The sequence below is a fragment of the Zea mays genome, chromosome 1 (assembly GCF_902167145.1).
Source record: "Zea mays cultivar B73 chromosome 1, Zm-B73-REFERENCE-NAM-5.0, whole genome shotgun sequence".
NCBI classification, from domain to species: Eukaryota; Viridiplantae; Streptophyta; class Magnoliopsida; order Poales; family Poaceae; genus Zea; species Zea mays.
Window position 1 is genome coordinate 261556044 of NC_050096.1, and position 17898 is coordinate 261573941.

Below are 17898 nucleotides of genomic sequence, written 5' to 3' on the forward strand. Positions count from 1 at the left end.
GTGTTGACATTGCCCTTTTTGCCACGGCGATCCGCTCGATCGGGACAATCCTTGGCAAAATGACCCGCCTCGCCACATGCGAAACATGTCAATTCAGCCTTGTTCTTCTTCTTCTTGAAGTTGGTAGTTTTGTTGGGCTTGTTAGATTTTGGCTTTCCTTTGCCCTTGTTGTGGTTCTTCTGAACCATGTTGGCGCTGGAGTGGCCCTCGCCTCCTTTAGATCCCGTGTCCTTAGCCCGAGCTTTCTCCTCAACATCCAGAGACGCTATCAGATTTTCAACTGATATCTCCTGTCTCTTATGTTTCAGAGCTGTGGCGAAGTTCCTCCATGTAGAAGGCAACTTTGCAATAATGCATCCGGCCACAAATCGGTCAGGAAGGACTATCTTAAGGTGGTCGAGCTCCTTGGCTATACACTGTATTTCATGAGCTTGCTCTACAATAGAGCGATTATCAACCATCTTATAATCATGAAAGCTCTCCATGATATACAGGTCACTGCCAGCATCTGATGCACCATACTTAGTAGTAAGTGCATCCCACAACTGTTTCCCGTCTGTGTACTGCATATTCGCATCAACCAGACGGTCAACAAGGGCGCTAAGAACGGCTCCCGTGAACATAGTATTGGCATGGTCGTACTCTTTCTCCTGTTCAGGAGTCAGTGGACCCTCAGGTCTGCCTTTACTAACATGGAAGACATTCATAGCAGTAAGCCAGAGCGTGGCCTTGACTTGCCATCTCTTAAAGTGCATACCATTAAACTTTTCTGGCTTCAGCGCGTCGGCAAAAGCAGCCATAGAAAAACTAGGAAATTATCTACAATAAGGTTTTTGGATTGTTGAATAATTAGACAAATTCCAAATTAAATTCCGAATATAAATCATGACCAAATCAGAAGAACTGAAACAAAAGCCAAATCAGATGATGCGTACTGATTAGACTTACTGATTGTTGGCGCGCGCCAGGATCAGCTGGGTCGACGATGTCAGAAGATCACGAGCAGTCGCGTGAAGACGCTTCCCAAAAACCTTATTCGCCCTCTCCCGGTGCAGGATCTAGAAGACGAAGGGTTCCGGAGACCTGCTCTCCTGATCGCAGATGCACCTCTGCGGTCGGGACGAAGGGAACTAAAAGGTGGCTCAGCTATGAAGAGAGGCGAAAGCGAACTGGGATCTGGGGATGAATTGGAGGCTGGCTGCCGGGCTCCTTTTATAGGGCCGAGTCCGCGACCCCCGTGCTTATCCACCCACGAAAATCTCGCAATCAGTTGAGATTTTGTAGCGATCGGTTAGGATAAGCGTAACAGCCAAGAAACCAAAAAATCAAACGGCAAAAGGTAGCCGCGCCCCCGCAAGGCGAGGGGCCGGATTTCGGCGGACCATTCACGCGCATGTCGTGCGCCCGCGCCCTTCGCCCCGCCCCGGCCCGGCCCGGCCAGGCCAGGCCAGGCGAGGCGAGGCGAGCGAGCGCGCGCGCGCGTGTGGCTCTCCACACTCTCTCCTCTCATCCATGACTTGGTGAGTGAGTGTGGCTTCCATATTTAAGTTAGCTCTACTCCACAAGAGCTAGCAATATGGTGCTATTGGTTCCACCTATCCCTTTGCCATCCACTTATATGGGCTTTTGAGATTTTCCTGGGATTTATTTGAATAACTTAATTGGGCCAAGCCCATAAATCCTAACAATCCCCCACCAGATCTCAAATGCCCATCTGCAGTTTTCGCCACTGTTCACTACTGTTTAATATACTAGTTTTTCAGCAGAGACTGTTAAGTTGAACTTCCGCCTAGAACTCCAAGTTACACCAACCCACAACTTGGACAATGGACTATGCCTTGAATTGCAAGTTTTGCGTGAATGGGTTTCACTTGAAGTCATGACCAGTACTTGGCTACCAGTAGTCCCCTTCTCGGGTGGAGCATATACGTCGTACTCCAAGGTCTCTTCATGAGTTTACTAGAGATCACCCAAATCTCATAGACTGCGACGTTAGACAGTCTAACTCATATAGGTGTGTTCTTTCAAAGAATGTTCTGCAGGACAACATCTTCGCTAATACAAGCCAACAGAACACATTAAGGCACAAAGCCAACCTGCCTTACAGCATTTGAGAGTATTGCATCTTTACTTAGAGAGGGTCAAAAGTTACTCTCCTCAGTTCACCAATGGCTTGTTCTTCCCAGGACCTAATTCACGGGATCTCCGATCACATAGACTGGGTTTCCACCATGGCAACTTTATTCGGGTCTCATACCCATCTCTCTCGATGCGATTTCTATCACATTACGTGGTAGTCCCTTGGTAAAAGGATCTGCCAGATTTTTATCTGTTGAAATATAAGTCACACTTATAACTCCGGAGTTTCTCAACTTTCTGACAGACTTCAATCGTCTTTTGACATGTCTTGATGACTTTCCATTATCCTTAGAACTCGTCACTTTAGCAATCACTGTCTGATTGTCACAGTTCATAAGGATAGCTGGTATTGGTTTCTCAACCACCGGCAAGTCCATCAAGAGTTCACGCAACCATTCTGCCTCAACGGTTGCTGTGTCAAGTGCAGCTAGCTCGGCTTCCATGGTTGACCTCGTCAAAATGGTCTGCTTGCATGACCTCCATGATACCGCACCTCCACCAATAGTAAAGACATAACCACTGGTGGCATAAAGCTCGTCTGCATCAGATATCCAGTTCGAATCACTATATCCTTCAAGTACTGCATGCTGACCAGAATAGTGAATTCCATAACTCATTGTACCTTGCAGGTAGCGCATAACCCGCTCAAGTGCATGCCAATGATCAGTCCCGGGGTTTGACATGAACCTACTCAATTTGCTCACAGCAAACGAGATATCGGGCCTTGTTGCACCAGCAAGATACATGAGTGAACCGACAATCTGAGAGTATCTCAATTGGTCTAAACCAATTCTCTTGTTCTTTCGCAGTGTCACACTGGGATCATAAGGAGTTGGAGAAGGTTTGCACTCAGAGAAGCCAAATCGCTTCAAAACCTTTTCAACATAGTGAGATTGCGAGAGAGTAATCCCACCATCTGCCTTAATCAGCTTGATGTTTAGAATCACATCAGCTTCTCCCAGATCTTTCATATCAAAACTCTTTGATAGAAAAGACTTGACTTCATTGATCACATCAATGTTTGTGCCAAATATCAATATATCATCAACATATAAGCACAATATAACTCCTTCGCCCCCACCACAGCGATAATATACACACCTGTCTGCCTCATTAATGGCAAAGCCTGCAGACGTTAGAGTAGTGTCAAACTTCTCATGCCACTGCTTTGGTGCTTGCTTCAGACCATACAAAGATTTCAATAACTTGCACACCTTGCTTTCTTGACCCTTTACTACAAATCCATCAGGCTGTTCCATATAGATTTCCTCGTCCAGCTCTCCATTAAGAAAAGCTGTCTTTACATCCATCTGATGAACAAGGAGACCATACGAGGCAGCCAAAGAAAGTAGTACTCGAATAGTGGTCATTCTAGCAACAGGTGAGTAAGTATCAAAGAAGTCTTCTCCTTCTTTCTGAGTATAGCCTTTAGCCACAAGCCTAGCCTTGTACTTTTCAATTGTACCATCAGGCTTGAGCTTCTTTTTAAACACCCACTTACAACCCACGGGTTTGCATCCATAGGGTCGATCAGTGACTTCCCACGTACCATTTGAAAGAATAGAGTCCATCTCATTATGAACTGCTTCTTTCCAATCATCTGCATCTGGAGATGCAAATGCTTCTGCAATGGTAGTAGGAGTATCGTCCACAAGGTACACAATGAAATCATTACCAAAGGATTTTTCAACCCTTTGTCTCTTGCTCCTTTTAGGAGCATCATTGTCATCCTCCTCTAGGACAATTTCATGTGGCTGTTCAAAACTCTCAATAGGTGTATTATGTTCAGGAATTATCTCAGAAGAGTATCTAGAATTGCTATGAATGTCTTTCATTGGAAATATATGCTCAAAGAAAGTAGCATCACGTGATTCCATAATAGTATCAACATACACATCAGGAACTTCAGATTTAACTACTAAAAATCTATATGCTATGCTACACGAAGCATATCCAAGAAAGACACAATTCACTGTCCTTGGACCAAGCTTGCGCTTTTTATTAATTGGTACATTGACTTTCGCCATGCACCCCCAAGTGCGCAAGTATGAAAGTGATGGTTTTCTCCCAACCCACTTCTCATAAGGGGTTTTCTCTTCTTTGCCCATAGGAATTCTATTCAGAACATGACATGAAGTCAGGACTGCCTCCCCCCACCATGCCTTAGATAAACCACAAGTGTCTAACATGGCATTCACCAGGTCAGTCAACGTACGGTTTTTCCTTTCAGCAATCCCGTTTGACTCGGGTGAATAGGGAGGAGTCCTCTCATGAATAATGCCATGTTCTGCACAGAAATCGTCAAAGACTTTGGGAAAGAACTCGCCACCACGATCTGATCTAAGACGTTTGATCTTTCTCTCTAGTTGGTTTTCAACTTCAGCCTTATAGATTTTAAAGTAGTCTAAAGCCTCATCTTTAGTTTTTAGCAAGTATACATAGCAAAATCTAGACGCATCATCAATCAATGTCATGAAGTATCTCTTACCACCTTTTGTCAACACACCATTCATCTCACAAAGATCAGAATGTATGAGTTCTAGTGGTGCCAGGTGTCTCTCCTCAGCAGCCTTATGAGGCTTTCGAGGTTGCTTCGACTGCACACAACTATGGCACTTAGAACCTTTGACTATGGTGATATTCGGAATTAAACTCATGGTTGCAAGCCGAGACATAGAGCCAAAATTAATATGACACAAACGAGAATGCCAAATACTCGCAAGATCATCAACATTAGCACAAATATGGTTCACAGACTTATTATTGAAATCTAACAAAGAAAAGCGGAACAAGCCTCCGCAATCATAGCCTTTACCAATAAATTGTCCAGACTTGGACACAACTAATTTATTGGACTCTAAAACTACCTTGAACCCATCTCTACATAGAAGGGTTCCGCTAACGAGATTCTTGTGTATAGAAGGGACATGATGCACGTTCTTCAGCTGCACGATCTTTCCCGAAGTAAACTTCAGATCCACCGTGCCAGTGCCATGAACAGAAGCATGTGACCCATTCCCCATTAGCACGGAAGAATCCCGGGCGCCCTGATAAGAAGAGAACAAGTTGATGTCAGAACACACATGAACATTAGCACCAGTATCAAGCCACCAGCTAGGTGATTGAAATACTGAGAAGATGAAAGGTAAATTACCATACCCTTTGTCTTCCTCATTGCTAGCGACCACTGTGTTGACATTGCCCTTTTTGCCACGGCGATCCGCTCGATCGGGACAATCCTTGGCAAAATGACCCGCCTCGCCACATGCGAAACATGTCAATTCAGCCTTGTTCTTCTTCTTCTTGAAGTTGGTAGTTTTGTTGGGCTTGTTAGATTTTGGCTTTCCTTTGCCCTTGTTGTGGTTCTTCTGAACCATGTTGGCGCTGGAGTGGCCCTCGCCTCCTTTAGATCCCGTGTCCTTAGCCCGAGCTTTCTCCTCAACATCCAGAGACGCTATCAGATTTTCAACTGATATCTCCTGTCTCTTATGTTTCAGAGCTGTGGCGAAGTTCCTCCATGTAGAAGGCAACTTTGCAATAATGCATCCGGCCACAAATCGGTCAGGAAGGACTATCTTAAGGTGGTCGAGCTCCTTGGCTATACACTGTATTTCATGAGCTTGCTCTACAATAGAGCGATTATCAACCATCTTATAATCATGAAAGCTCTCCATGATATACAGGTCACTGCCAGCATCTGATGCACCATACTTAGTAGTAAGTGCATCCCACAACTGTTTCCCGTCTGTGTACTGCATATTCGCATCAACCAGACGGTCAACAAGGGCGCTAAGAACGGCTCCCGTGAACATAGTATTGGCATGGTCGTACTCTTTCTCCTGTTCAGGAGTCAGTGGACCCTCAGGTCTGCCTTTACTAACATGGAAGACATTCATAGCAGTAAGCCAGAGCGTGGCCTTGACTTGCCATCTCTTAAAGTGCATACCATTAAACTTTTCTGGCTTCAGCGCGTCGGCAAAAGCAGCCATAGAAAAACTAGGAAATTATCTACAATAAGGTTTTTGGATTGTTGAATAATTAGACAAATTCCAAATTAAATTCCGAATATAAATCATGACCAAATCAGAAGAACTGAAACAAAAGCCAAATCAGATGATGCGTACTGATTAGACTTACTGATTGTTGGCGCGCGCCAGGATCAGCTGGGTCGACGATGTCAGAAGATCACGAGCAGTCGCGTGAAGACGCTTCCCAAAAACCTTATTCGCCCTCTCCCGGTGCAGGATCTAGAAGACGAAGGGTTCCGGAGACCTGCTCTCCTGATCGCAGATGCACCTCTGCGGTCGGGACGAAGGGAACTAAAAGGTGGCTCAGCTATGAAGAGAGGCGAAAGCGAACTGGGATCTGGGGATGAATTGGAGGCTGGCTGCCGGGCTCCTTTTATAGGGCCGAGTCCGCGACCCCCGTGCTTATCCACCCACGAAAATCTCGCAATCAGTTGAGATTTTGTAGCGATCGGTTAGGATAAACGTAACAGCCAAGAAACCAAAAAATCAAACGGCAAAAGGTAGCCGCGCCCCCGCAAGGCGAGGGGCCGGATTTCGGCGGACCATTCACGCGCATGTCGTGCGCCCGCGCCCTTCGCCCCGCCCCGGCCCGGCCAGGCGAGCGAGCGCGCGCGCGCGTGTGGCTCTCCACACTCTCTCCTCTCATCCATGACTTGGTGAGTGAGTGTGGCTTCCATATTTAAGTTAGCTCTACTCCACAAGAGCTAGCAATATGGTGCTATTGGTTCCACCTATCCCTTTGCCATCCACTTATATGGGCTTTTGAGATTTTCCTGGGATTTATTTGAATAACTTAATTGGGCCAAGCCCATAAATCCTAACACCTTCGCCGCCACCCCCAGTCCGAGACCGAGGCGAATCCTCTGCCCGTCGTCCAGAGCCTCTTCTAACACCACCACGACGGCGCACGAACACCCTAGGGGCTGTATGCGGCCATCGACACGAGTGCGCACCAGCTTCACCATCTATAGCGCTTCGCATGAGACCTCGGCCGCAGCCATCGACTCCCGGCCAGCAGCTTCCTGCCCTCGACACGTCCCGTTCCCTGAGCTTAGGACATCACCGCCATGGACAAGGACAACAGAGGGGCCCGGCAGACCGCCAAACCCATTCTGCTTTCAGGCCCTAGCCTCGGCGCTGCCAGATCGTCAAGCAAAAACACCACCACCAGCTGCAGTGAAGCCGGCGCCGGTGCCTGTGCCTGCACGGAAGAAGGTACTGGCTAAGAAGGGAGCAGCGGCGGCGATGGGAGGTAGCAAAGATGCGGGGAAGCAGGAGGATGTGCACAGGTTGCGGATTCTGGACAATTGCTACATGCAGTATAGATTTTTGAATGCCCATGCAGAGGCTGCGGCGATAGCCAAGAAAGATGTTGCTGAGGTTTGAACTATTTAATATCTAACTAGTTCCGCTTTCACTATTTCACTTTTATTGCAAGGTCGAGTTGCAGTGATCATGTCATTTTATTTGTCATTTGATATATATACAGAAAACAATATATGGACTCTCGGAGAGGATTGCTAATATGCAGAAATATGTTGCACAAAAGAAGGCTGAACTGGAGTGTCTAAAGAGGATGGAGAAGGTGCACTTTGTTGTTGATAGTCAGGTATGACAGTGTTGTGTTCATATGTTTTTTTTTGAAAAAACCCACATGCTTGTTCAAAACCTGGAAGTATTTTGATTTACCTCATCATGGAGGAGAAGACATGCAATGGACTTTTGTTTTTCAGAATACAGAGTTAGTCACACACGTTTGTCTAGAACATATGGTTTAAACTTTAAAATCCATGCTTAGCATAAATGTGATCCAAACCAACTAATATTACTGAGAACTTTAAATCATTTTTTGTTGAGTCTAGAGGGACAGCATGCACTCATATAGTCATATCCCTAGTTAATCACAGCTTCCTCAAGTCATGTAACACCTTACTTTCTCCAAATTCAAGGATCGTAAGTAAAATTGTTGTGGTTTGGATCAGCAGTTGCACATGAGGCAAGCACACTGTGGGCCTTGCACACCAGGAACATAGCTAGAGGGTTTGCTGAGGAGATAATATGTTGATATTTGCTTTTTGGTTGGCAGGGCTTTGGTTTACTTGATTCTTTGGGATCAAGATGGTTAGATGTTGAACTTGTTTTCTTATACCTTATGCGCTTGTGAGATAAAGCAAGAATGAACAAAATTTTATAGTTTCTCCCTTGTTTTTTTTATTCTATTCTATCGAAAGTCGCACTTTATTATCTATATCAGCATTTATAGGAACTTGGCCGATACGGAACAAGATTCCCACGAGTCTGTCTACTGCCAATATTCTTACTATCAACTGCATATGTAATCGATAAACCTATATGCATCTATCACTGACTGTAAAGTAAAAGTTAAATCTAAACTAAAACTTACTTTTAACGGCTAGTTTCATGCCATAAAATTGACATCAATGTCTTCTGGAAGGCTATAAATTGAAGACTTCTGCATTTAAGTGGTAAAACATCTTAATTTGTCATAGCATATTAAGTTAATAACTTGTCCTTTCTAAACCATCAGGTGCCTTCTTTACAACAATGGTGTGAACTTGAGAGAGAACATATAAGTTGCCTTTCATCAGGAACAGTTGCCCTCTGTGATGCTGCATCACGTGTACCGATCCTAGGGAACATTAAAGTAAGCTTTAATAGTTACTAAGGGGGTGTTTGTTTGGGATTATAATCTGGGCAGATTATAATCCCAAACAAACACTCCCTAAGTAACCGCTTGGCATTTTAGTTTGATCCAGTTTTTCTATTTTGGTTCAAAATATCATCAATTGTTTCCTTGTGTTGTACATGGTCTGTCGGCTTATCCTTGTGACAACATTTCAGGCCAACACTGGAGAAGTCAAATTAGCTCTTAACTCCGCTATGGAGATTATGAAACAGTTGTCTCCCTGTGTTGATAAGTTGTCAAGAAAGGTAAATATATAAATCTATAACTTTGATGTAGCACTGCTTCCTATGCTGCAATTTTTATTTAGCTTCCTTTGCGAGAACAAATTGATGTAGCCTATGTCAATATAGTATAATAAAAAGGCTTTTAGTATCAACCAAGTTAGGGTAGACATGAAATCAAACAAGAGCCATCAACAAAGAGGATATGAAGTAAGAAAATAAATGAAAAATATTAGTAGTACTACGTCAGTAACATAAGTAAAAGAGCATCAATAAATTAGGTCTTGCGAATATGGATTACACATGCTCAGTTACTCCTACACAAGGATAATTCTTTAGGTATATTGCGCTCTTTTTTTTAAGTCATTCTTTATTGGCTCCTCCATGTCTCTATATGTGTTCATCTTTACTCAGATTTACTTGCTAGGACTAATTGATTATCTTGCAATGAAGGTTGGAGAAACTGAGGATGTGGCTTCTGAACTCAGTAATGTGGTATCAGACGAGCAAGTGCTACTTCAAGAGTGTGCTGACCTCTTACATCAAGCGCACGACATACAGGTGTGGTTTCACTATTGCTTTGATCTGGGTAAACTTAGTTAGTTCTGTTCTATCGAAATCCTATGCGAAGAAACGCTTAGGTTTCTCGACATGCTATGCTGAACTGACAGTGTTAGGCATTCCCCAACTGTGTACGTAGGCGATGGAAGACAGCCTCAAGAGCCAAGTGATGCAGCTGACCAAAAACAAGACATGAAGGCAGTGATCTTGTAGGACAGTTGACCAGTGGAGGTACATAATGGTTTAGCTTGCAGTGCATATTGGATGAGGTGCAGCTGTTCTTGGATATTTTGGTATAAGGAACAAAATAGTTGTTGATGGTAGTTATAATCAATTTTAGCTGATGTAGAGGGGCGCATATCATATTGATATACAAGACTGAGAAAGGGATTGGCCGATCAAGAAATAGTGATTTGGCTGTGGTAGGGCGTTTGTCTTGTCTATAGTATTTGTAGTGTAGAAGCACATGTAGTTTGCTATATAATAAAAGAATAAATAGCACAGAGATGTTTATGTTAGAAACCAAACGATCCTCACACTTCGAAGCGTATCTGAAATTCTTAATCATGCGTATGTTCTTGAAGTACAAAATTGGACGATATATGAATAATGTTCGGGCATTTTGGAGCATCAGTAGTAGACGTAAGAGTGATTGTGAATTGTGATTCAGCTAGCTCCCAGTTCATCAGTCATTCAGTCTACCTTTGTGGCCTGTCCGTGATGGAGACTTGGGGAGTATTTAGCACAAAGCTTCTCGTGTACGTACCTACCGATAGTATGCGGTTTTTTTTTCTCTTGCAGGTTTTTATTAGACGAAAAAAAGAGCAAGTGCCAGCCCAGTTTTGAAAAACGAAAAGCGAATCCAAAAATCATATAACTGATGAAAGTTGGTCAAATCGACCTCATCACTAACTCAATTTCTTACTTACACCGAGCTAACCTGATCGAATCTAAAAACTCAACTAGTAACTTTCTAGACGGAACCCAAAACGTTGATGGTGAGCACTAGGGTTTACTCACGCGCATTTCAGGCCATGCTCCGTGCGCAGTTACCTGGGCTTCAATTCTTGCATAGCCCAAGGATCAAATCAACAGTTGGGCTTCTATATAGCATTAGATAGTTCTCTTGAATTTTGAAGGATAATGCAGAATATTAGGGCATGTTTGTTTGGTAGTTCAAAATAAGTTAGATTATATAATCTGGATAGATTATAGTCCCAAACAAATAAGCTCTTAAACACAGCCATTAGTCATAGTTAACATGAGTTTTGAACCATTGCACGCGTCAAATCATGTTGAGAGAAATCGCACTAATATAAAAAACATCGCACACGTCAAATCATCTTGAATTACTTGATCAAGTTCACTATAAAAATATCAATATTTTTGTTATCAAATAAGCATCATTATCATGAAATAAAATTTATAGTTGTATCTATTAAATGTCATCAATATTAGTAATTTTATTTTTAAATCCGTCTGAATACATGGTGGTGCAAATCCAACCGGCTGTCGAGATACTTTAAGCCCTTTTGGAACGTGGGATATTTTCATGTTTCCTGTGTTTTTTCTGAGAAAATGAACCGATTTTTATAAAATCTCTATATAGTTTCTATGAAATTTATGAGTCCCAAAGGACGCCTAAACATTAACTAGTACCACGCACATGCACTGCCGGTGAAAGCCTGAAAGCAAGCGTACTAAAGAGCATCTCTCCTGGAACATCAAATAGTCCGTACCTTATATAATCTGTACTTGTTTTTTCAGGATGGAAAGCTCAGCGAAACATGGCGAGGAAGCCACACCATTCCCACTTGTTTTGAGGACGGGGCGGCAACAGGCGGCAGCCGCGTCTAGAGATGGCAATGGGTACCTGAAACCCAAAAATCGGTGGGTTTTTACCCCATTAGGATACGAGTTTGGATCAATTTTCATACCCATGAGTTTATTAATGGGTATAAATCTATACCCGGCGGGTTTATGGGTACGAGTTTGTTCCTATAGTACCCAAACCCGTGAACCCGTGATTTTTTAAACCCGACCAAACCTAGTGCATATTGTCATTTTATTTTATAAACGAACAACAAACTTGTTGTCGGCGTTTCGAGACCGGGGGGTCCCTAAACCGACGAGTGAAATGTCGCCGCGTGCCCCAGCCCAGATGGGCCGGCGCGAGGCCGAGCGCGAAGGGGGAAGTGAGGTGGCCGGAGATGGGCGTGAGAGAGGTGGAAATCCCGCGGCCTTCGTGTTCGTCCCGCGCCCAGGTCGGGTGCGCTTGCAGTAGGGGGTTACAAGCGTCCACACAGGAGAGGGAGCGAGCGGCCTCGCGCGAGCGCCTGTCTCGTCCTCGTCCCCGCGCGGCCAACCCTCTCTAAGAGGGCCCTGGTCCTTCCTTTTATAGGCGTAAGGAGAGGATCCAGGTGTACAATGGGGGGTGTAGCAGAGTGCTACGTGTCTAGCGGAGGAGAGCTAGCGCCCTAAGTACACGCCATCGTGGCGGCCGGAGAGATTTTGGCGCCCGGTTTGTGTGATGTCGTGGCCGTCGGAGGAGCGCCGGAGCCTGGCGGAGGGACAGCTGTCGGGGCTGTCGAGTCCTTGCTGACGTCCTCTTGCTTCCGTAAGGGGGCTGAGAGCCGCCATCGTCAGGGAGCGTGCGGGGCGCCATCATTGCCTATCTGGCAGAGCGAGCCAGATGGGACGCCGGTCTTGTTCCCCGTAGCCTGAGTCAGCTTGGAGTAGGGTAATGATGGCGCCTCCCGTTGACGTGGCCGGCCTGCGCCCTAGGTTGGGCGATGTGGAGGCTCCTCCGAGGTCGAGGTCGAGTCCGTCTTCCGTGGCCGAGGTCGAGTCCGAGCCCCTAGGTCGGGCGAGGCGGAGGCCGTTGGCTGAGGCCAGAACGGAGTTCGAGTCCTGGGGTCGGGCGAAGCGGAGTTCGTCGTCTTCTGGGGCTGAGCCCAAGTCCGAGCCCTGGGTCGGGCGAAGCGGAATTCGTCGTCTTCTGGGGCTGAGCCCAAGTCCGAGCCCTGGGTCGGGCGGAACGGAGTTCGCCGTCTTCCGGGGCTTAGCCCAAGTCCGAGCCCTGGGTCGGGCGGAGCGGAATTCGTCGTCTTCTGGGGCTGAGCCCAAGTCCGAGCCCTGGGTCGGGCGGAAAGGAGTCCGCCGTCTTCTGGGGCTTAGCCCGAGTCCGAGCCCTGGGTCGGGCGGAGCGGAGTTCGCCGTCTTCCGGGGCTTAGCCCGAGTCCGAGCCCTGGGTCGGGCGGAGCGGAGTTCGCCGTCTTCCGGGGCTTAGCCCGAGTCCGAGCCCTAGGTCGGGCGGAGCGGAGCTTCCTATGGTGCCTGCGGCCTGGCCTGACTGCCTGTCAGCCTCACTCTGTCAAGTGGCACCGCAGTCGGAGCGGCGCAGGTGGCGCTGTCTTTCTGTCAGGCCGGTCAGTGGAGCGATGAAGTGACGGCGGTCACTTCGGCTCTGTCGGCTGAGGGGCGCGCGTTAGGATAAAGGTGTCAGGCCACCTTTGCATTAAATGCTCCTGCGATTTGGTCGGTCGGCATGGCGATTTGGTCAGGGTTGCTTCTTGGCGAAGACAGGGCCTCGGGCGAGGCGAGATCCTCCGGGGTCGGCTGCCCTTGTCCGAGGCTAGGCTCGGGCGAGGCGTGATCGAGTCCCTCGAATGGACTGATCCCTGACTTAATCGCACCCATCAGGCCTTTGCAGCTTTATGCTGATGGGGGTTACCAGCTGAGAATTAGGAGCCTTGAGGGTACCCCTAAGTATGGTCCCCGACAGTAGCCCCCGAGCCTCGAAGGGAGTGTTAGCACTCGCTTGGAGGCTTTCGTCGCACTTTTTTTTGCAAGGGGACCAGCCTTTCTCGGTTGCGTTTTGTTCCGGTGGGTGCGCGCGAGCGCACCCGCCGGGTGTAGCCCCCGAGGCCTCGGAGGAGTGGTTTGACTCCTCCGAGGTCTTAATGCCTCGCGCAATGCATCGGCTGGTCTGGTCGTTCCCTCATGCGAGCTGGCCGTAGCCCGGGTGTACGGTCGGGTCCCAAGTTCTCGGGCTGGTATGTTGACGCTATCAACGGTTTGGCCGGAGCCGGGTTTGCGAGAGCAGCCCCCGAGCCTCTACACAGGGCGAGAGGGCGATCAGGGACAGACTCGACTTTTTTACATACGCCCCTGTGTCGCCTTTCCACAAGGAGGAGGGGGGGAGAGCGCCATGTTGCCCTCGGTGGGCGCCGAACATGGTGTCTCGGTGAGCTGCAGGCGGGTGATCCGAGCAGACGTTCGTGCCCCATTCGTTAGGGGTCGGCTAGAGGCCCAGAGGCGCGCCCAAAAGTACCTGCGGGTGATCTGCCGGACCCGGTCCCCTAGCGACGGGGTCCGAGGGCTCGATGCCTCCCTCTGATGGGATTCCGTTACAAGATCGTTCCCGCTGGTCTCGGAAATGTCCTAGGGTACCTCGGGAGCGCAGCCCGAGCCTTGGTTATGTATCGAACGTACCCATGGTCATCCCTCGCTCTGTGTCTGAGGCGGCTGTGAACCCTTCGGGGGCCAGCCTTCGAACCCCTGATCAGTAGTGGGCGCGGAGCCCGAGTAGCCTGAGGCGGCCGTTGAACCCTTCCGAGGGGCCGGCCTTCGAACCTCTGACCAGTAGTGGGTGTGGAGCCCACGTGCTCTGAGGCGGCTGTTGAACCCTTCCGAGGGGCCAGCCTTCGAACCTCTGATCAGTAGGGAGGCTCGAAGCCTGGTTCCTTCACGGGGAAGGATCCTTTTCGGGGTATCCCCCTTTCCCGGTCCCTGTTGCAAGAGAGAGAAAGAGGAAAAAAGGAAAAGGATACGAAATCGAACGACGTGGCATACCTTTTTTTGACGCGGTCATTATGGCGAAGGCGAAGCGTCGCTCGCTTCTCCTGCCAGAGGCGCCGCCTGTCCCGCCGCGGAGTTAATGCGACAGGGCGAGTGGTTCGCGGGGCGGCCGTTGCGCGTGCGCGAGCCATTCGAGGAACGGCTGTTTCGCTTCGTGTTTTTTGAATCCCGCGACCGGTCCGGGCGGAACGTTGAACTGGTCTCGCCTTGGTATTTATATACTCGGGGGAGGGTCTGGCGATGGTTCTTTGCTCCGCTTCCTGCCTCCCTCTTAGGTTTTCGCAACTCGAGAGACTTAGCCAGAGAAAAGGAAACCGCCCACCCTGTCCTTTGCGCCGCCACCCCTTCTGCTTGGTGATGGCCGACCGGGTGACCATCATCTCGCCGCGTGACCCATGGCCTTTCTCCATAGTGACGACGGGTGATCTGGAGGATCTTGTTGCTGAGGGTTTACTTCGTCCTCTCTCTGATGAGAGGCGGCCGGAATGGATTCCCCCCGTGAGCGGAGCCGCTCCGTCCCCACCGCCGGGGTACATCGTGAGCTTCGTCTCCTTCCACGAGCGAGGATTTGGTGTGCCGGCGAGCCGCTTTATGCGGGCGATCCTGCACCACTACGGGGTGGAGTTGCACAACCTCAGCCCCAACTCCATCTCGCAGGCCGCCATCTTCGTAGCGGTGTGCGAGGGGTACTTGGGGATCGCCCCCCACTGGGACTTGTGGACTCATCTCTTTTTCGCGGAGCTTTTCGCTTCGCCGACGGGGGAGAGAAAGGTCCGCGCGGCAGTGCGGGCCGGCGGCTGCATCCTTCAGCTGAGGCAGTCGCGGGCGTCGCTGTATATTCCTGCCATCCTTGCGTCCTCGAACAAAGGGTGGCAGCGCCGGTGGTTCTACCTCCGGAATGACGGCGAGTTGCTCCCGCCGTTTTCCCAGCGAGTAGTCACCGTCGCTACCGATGCTTGGCGCCACGGGACCCCGCACGAAAGACAGAAGAACCTCGAACCCCTTCTCAAGGCCTTGGAGGCGTTGCGGAAAGGGGAACTCACCGCCGCGGGAGTGATTGCCGCCATCCACCGCCGGAGGGTGCTTCCCTTGGCGGAGCGACGGTTGCCGCTCTGGGAGATGACACCGGAGGCTAACTTGGAGGGCTCGCGGATGTCCTCGGATCCTCTTCCCTTCGACGTTCTCCACGGGCGGGTGGTCGTCGCGTTGGGGAAACCGGACCCCAGCGCCTTCTCCCAGCCTTTGATGCGCCCTGACCAAGGGTGCGTGACTCTGGTGAGTGTCCGCTCCTTCCTTCCTCTTGCATCGGGTTGCCCCTGGTTCTTACGGTCGGGATTTCTATCCGTCTTCAGGAGGTAGGGTGGCACAAGCCTTCCCTGCCATGGGTCCCGCAGGATGCGGTGGACCGAGCAGCGCGGCGGGTTGCCGCGGAGGAGAAGAAGAAAAAGAAGGACGCGGAGAAGGCCCGGGCCCGTGAGCGGATGCGGGCTCGAGATGCATTGGAAAAGCTCCATCGTCGGCAGGAGAGGGAGGGGCTCCCGAGGGAGCCGTCGCCGGAAACGCCTGATGACAACGACGATGATGAAGATGATGACGAGGAAGACGACATGGCTGCCCGCCTCGGCTTCAGCCCTGGCTTGAGGTTAGGCCAGGTCAGTCCCCGGAGTCGGGACGCCGAGGTCCCGGCCCGAAGAGCGGGGGCAGACCGAGAGGGTACTTGACCCCTCGGCTGGGGGAGTTGAGGCGACCCCGGGGAGCCAGGCCGAGGCGTCTGTTCCCCGAGAGCCGTCGCCCACGCCGGCAGCGCAGGAGAGCGACCCTCAGGTCGCCGTGGCGGTGCCTGGGCAGTCCGCCTCCCGGGCGTCCAAAGCACCCAAAGCAAGGGTGGTGCCGAAGCTGCCGGCGAAGCGGACCTCGGCGGCGGCTTCGGGGGTCGAGATCCGAGAGACCTCCCCTCAGGCACGGTTGATCATGGCCCGGAGCGGGTAAGTATCTTGGAACGTCTTCGTCCTGGCTTTTCATTCGTATGTCCCGACCGTGATTTTTCTTTCCTCCTCAGCAAGCGAAGCCATGGCCTGACCGATCTGGCTCCCCGAAAGGCCCTTAAGACGGCGTCGGCTTCCGCAGCCGGCGCCGCTCCGGGCCTTGCCGTTCAGCTGACCTTCTCGCAAGGCGCTCCACAGCAGGGGGCTCAGGCGGCACCAGTCGCCGTGGAGCGAGTTCCCAAGGTCGGCTCTTCTGCCGAGGCGGCCATCGTGCTAGGGGAGGCGGCTGACGCGGACGTGGCCCCGGCCCCACCGGACGTGCCGGCGGTGCTGGCACCTGTTGCTACTGAAGCCGCTGCCGTCCCAGTCGGGGAGCGACCTGTCGCTGCCGACGCTGAGACGACCGAGGTGTCGGCGCTTGGTGCCTCGGAGGAGGGGGGCGTGGAGACGCGATCCGTCCCGCCGAGCGGCAGCCTTGTCGCTGCGCGGCGGAGCTCCAAGGGTCGGCGCCAGTTGCTCCGGTTCCGGACCCGCGAGGCCTCAGATCCCTTCTTCGTTCTCGACGATGAGCGGGAGGAGCAGTCCTGGGACGAGCTCCGCGAGTGTGCCGAAGCAACGGTGGGGTCGCTCCAGTCGTCGCTGGAGGTTTTCTGCAGGGACGTCCCAAAAATCCTCCAGGTAACGGTTTCAGGCATACCTTTTCTTTTTTGTGACCAAGGCGTCTTTCGTAATGCCCCGCTTCCTTCCCTCAGGATCCGACGAATCTGAGCGCCGCCAAGTCGTCGTTCATCCGCCACGAGGTCGACGTCTGGGGCTCGATGCGATCCCTAAGGACCTTGCTCACCGGGGCTACTGCGCGCCTCTCTCAGCAGGGCGCCGAGGCGGCGGACCTTCGGTTGCTCTGCACCAATCTAAGAGCCGAGGCGGCAGCGGCACGCGTGGAGGCGGCAGCGGCGCGCGCAGAAGTGCAACGACAGCAGTCGGAGTTCGACCGGATCGTCGATGAGCGGGACCAATCTCGGGGCCGGGCTGCCGAGGCCGAAAGCCGGGCTGGAGCCCTTGCACCCGACCTAGCCGTAGCCCAGGTCGCAGCCTCGGAGCAGCGTGCTCGAGCCGGAGGTACGCCTTGGCCATTTTCGGTTTTCGTTTCAGCTTGTTTCCTCCGCTTGTGTTTGAGATCTTTCGTTCTGGCTGTTCGCAGAGCTCGAGTCCGCCCTTGATGAGTCTGCCAAGGCGCTTGCCGAGGCGCTTGCCGGGGCGGCCGAGCAGAGGGAGGCCGACCACGCGGCCATGTCCGAGGCCGTCTCGGACTTCTGCCGGGTCCTTGGCTCCGGCGACGTCCCCTCAGGAAGCTCCCCTCAAAGTCGCCTGCAGGCCTTGGGCGATCATGTGCGCGG

The 17898-nt window shown here is 50.7% G+C and overlaps 1 protein-coding gene across 1 annotated transcript; it reads left to right on the forward strand.

Moving 5' to 3' along the window:
- Positions 1–6975: 6975 nt before the first annotated feature.
- LOC103643739 (protein ENDOSPERM DEFECTIVE 1) lies at positions 6976–10174 on the forward strand. Its single transcript, XM_008666914.3, has 6 exons — positions 6976–7547; positions 7657–7776; positions 8716–8832; positions 9030–9119; positions 9549–9656; positions 9796–10174. The coding sequence occupies exons 1-6, from the start codon at positions 7095–7097 to the stop codon at positions 9850–9852; spliced, it is 945 nt and encodes a 314-aa protein (XP_008665136.1). The 5' UTR covers positions 6976–7094; the 3' UTR covers positions 9853–10174.
- Positions 10175–17898: the final 7724 nt, after the last annotated feature.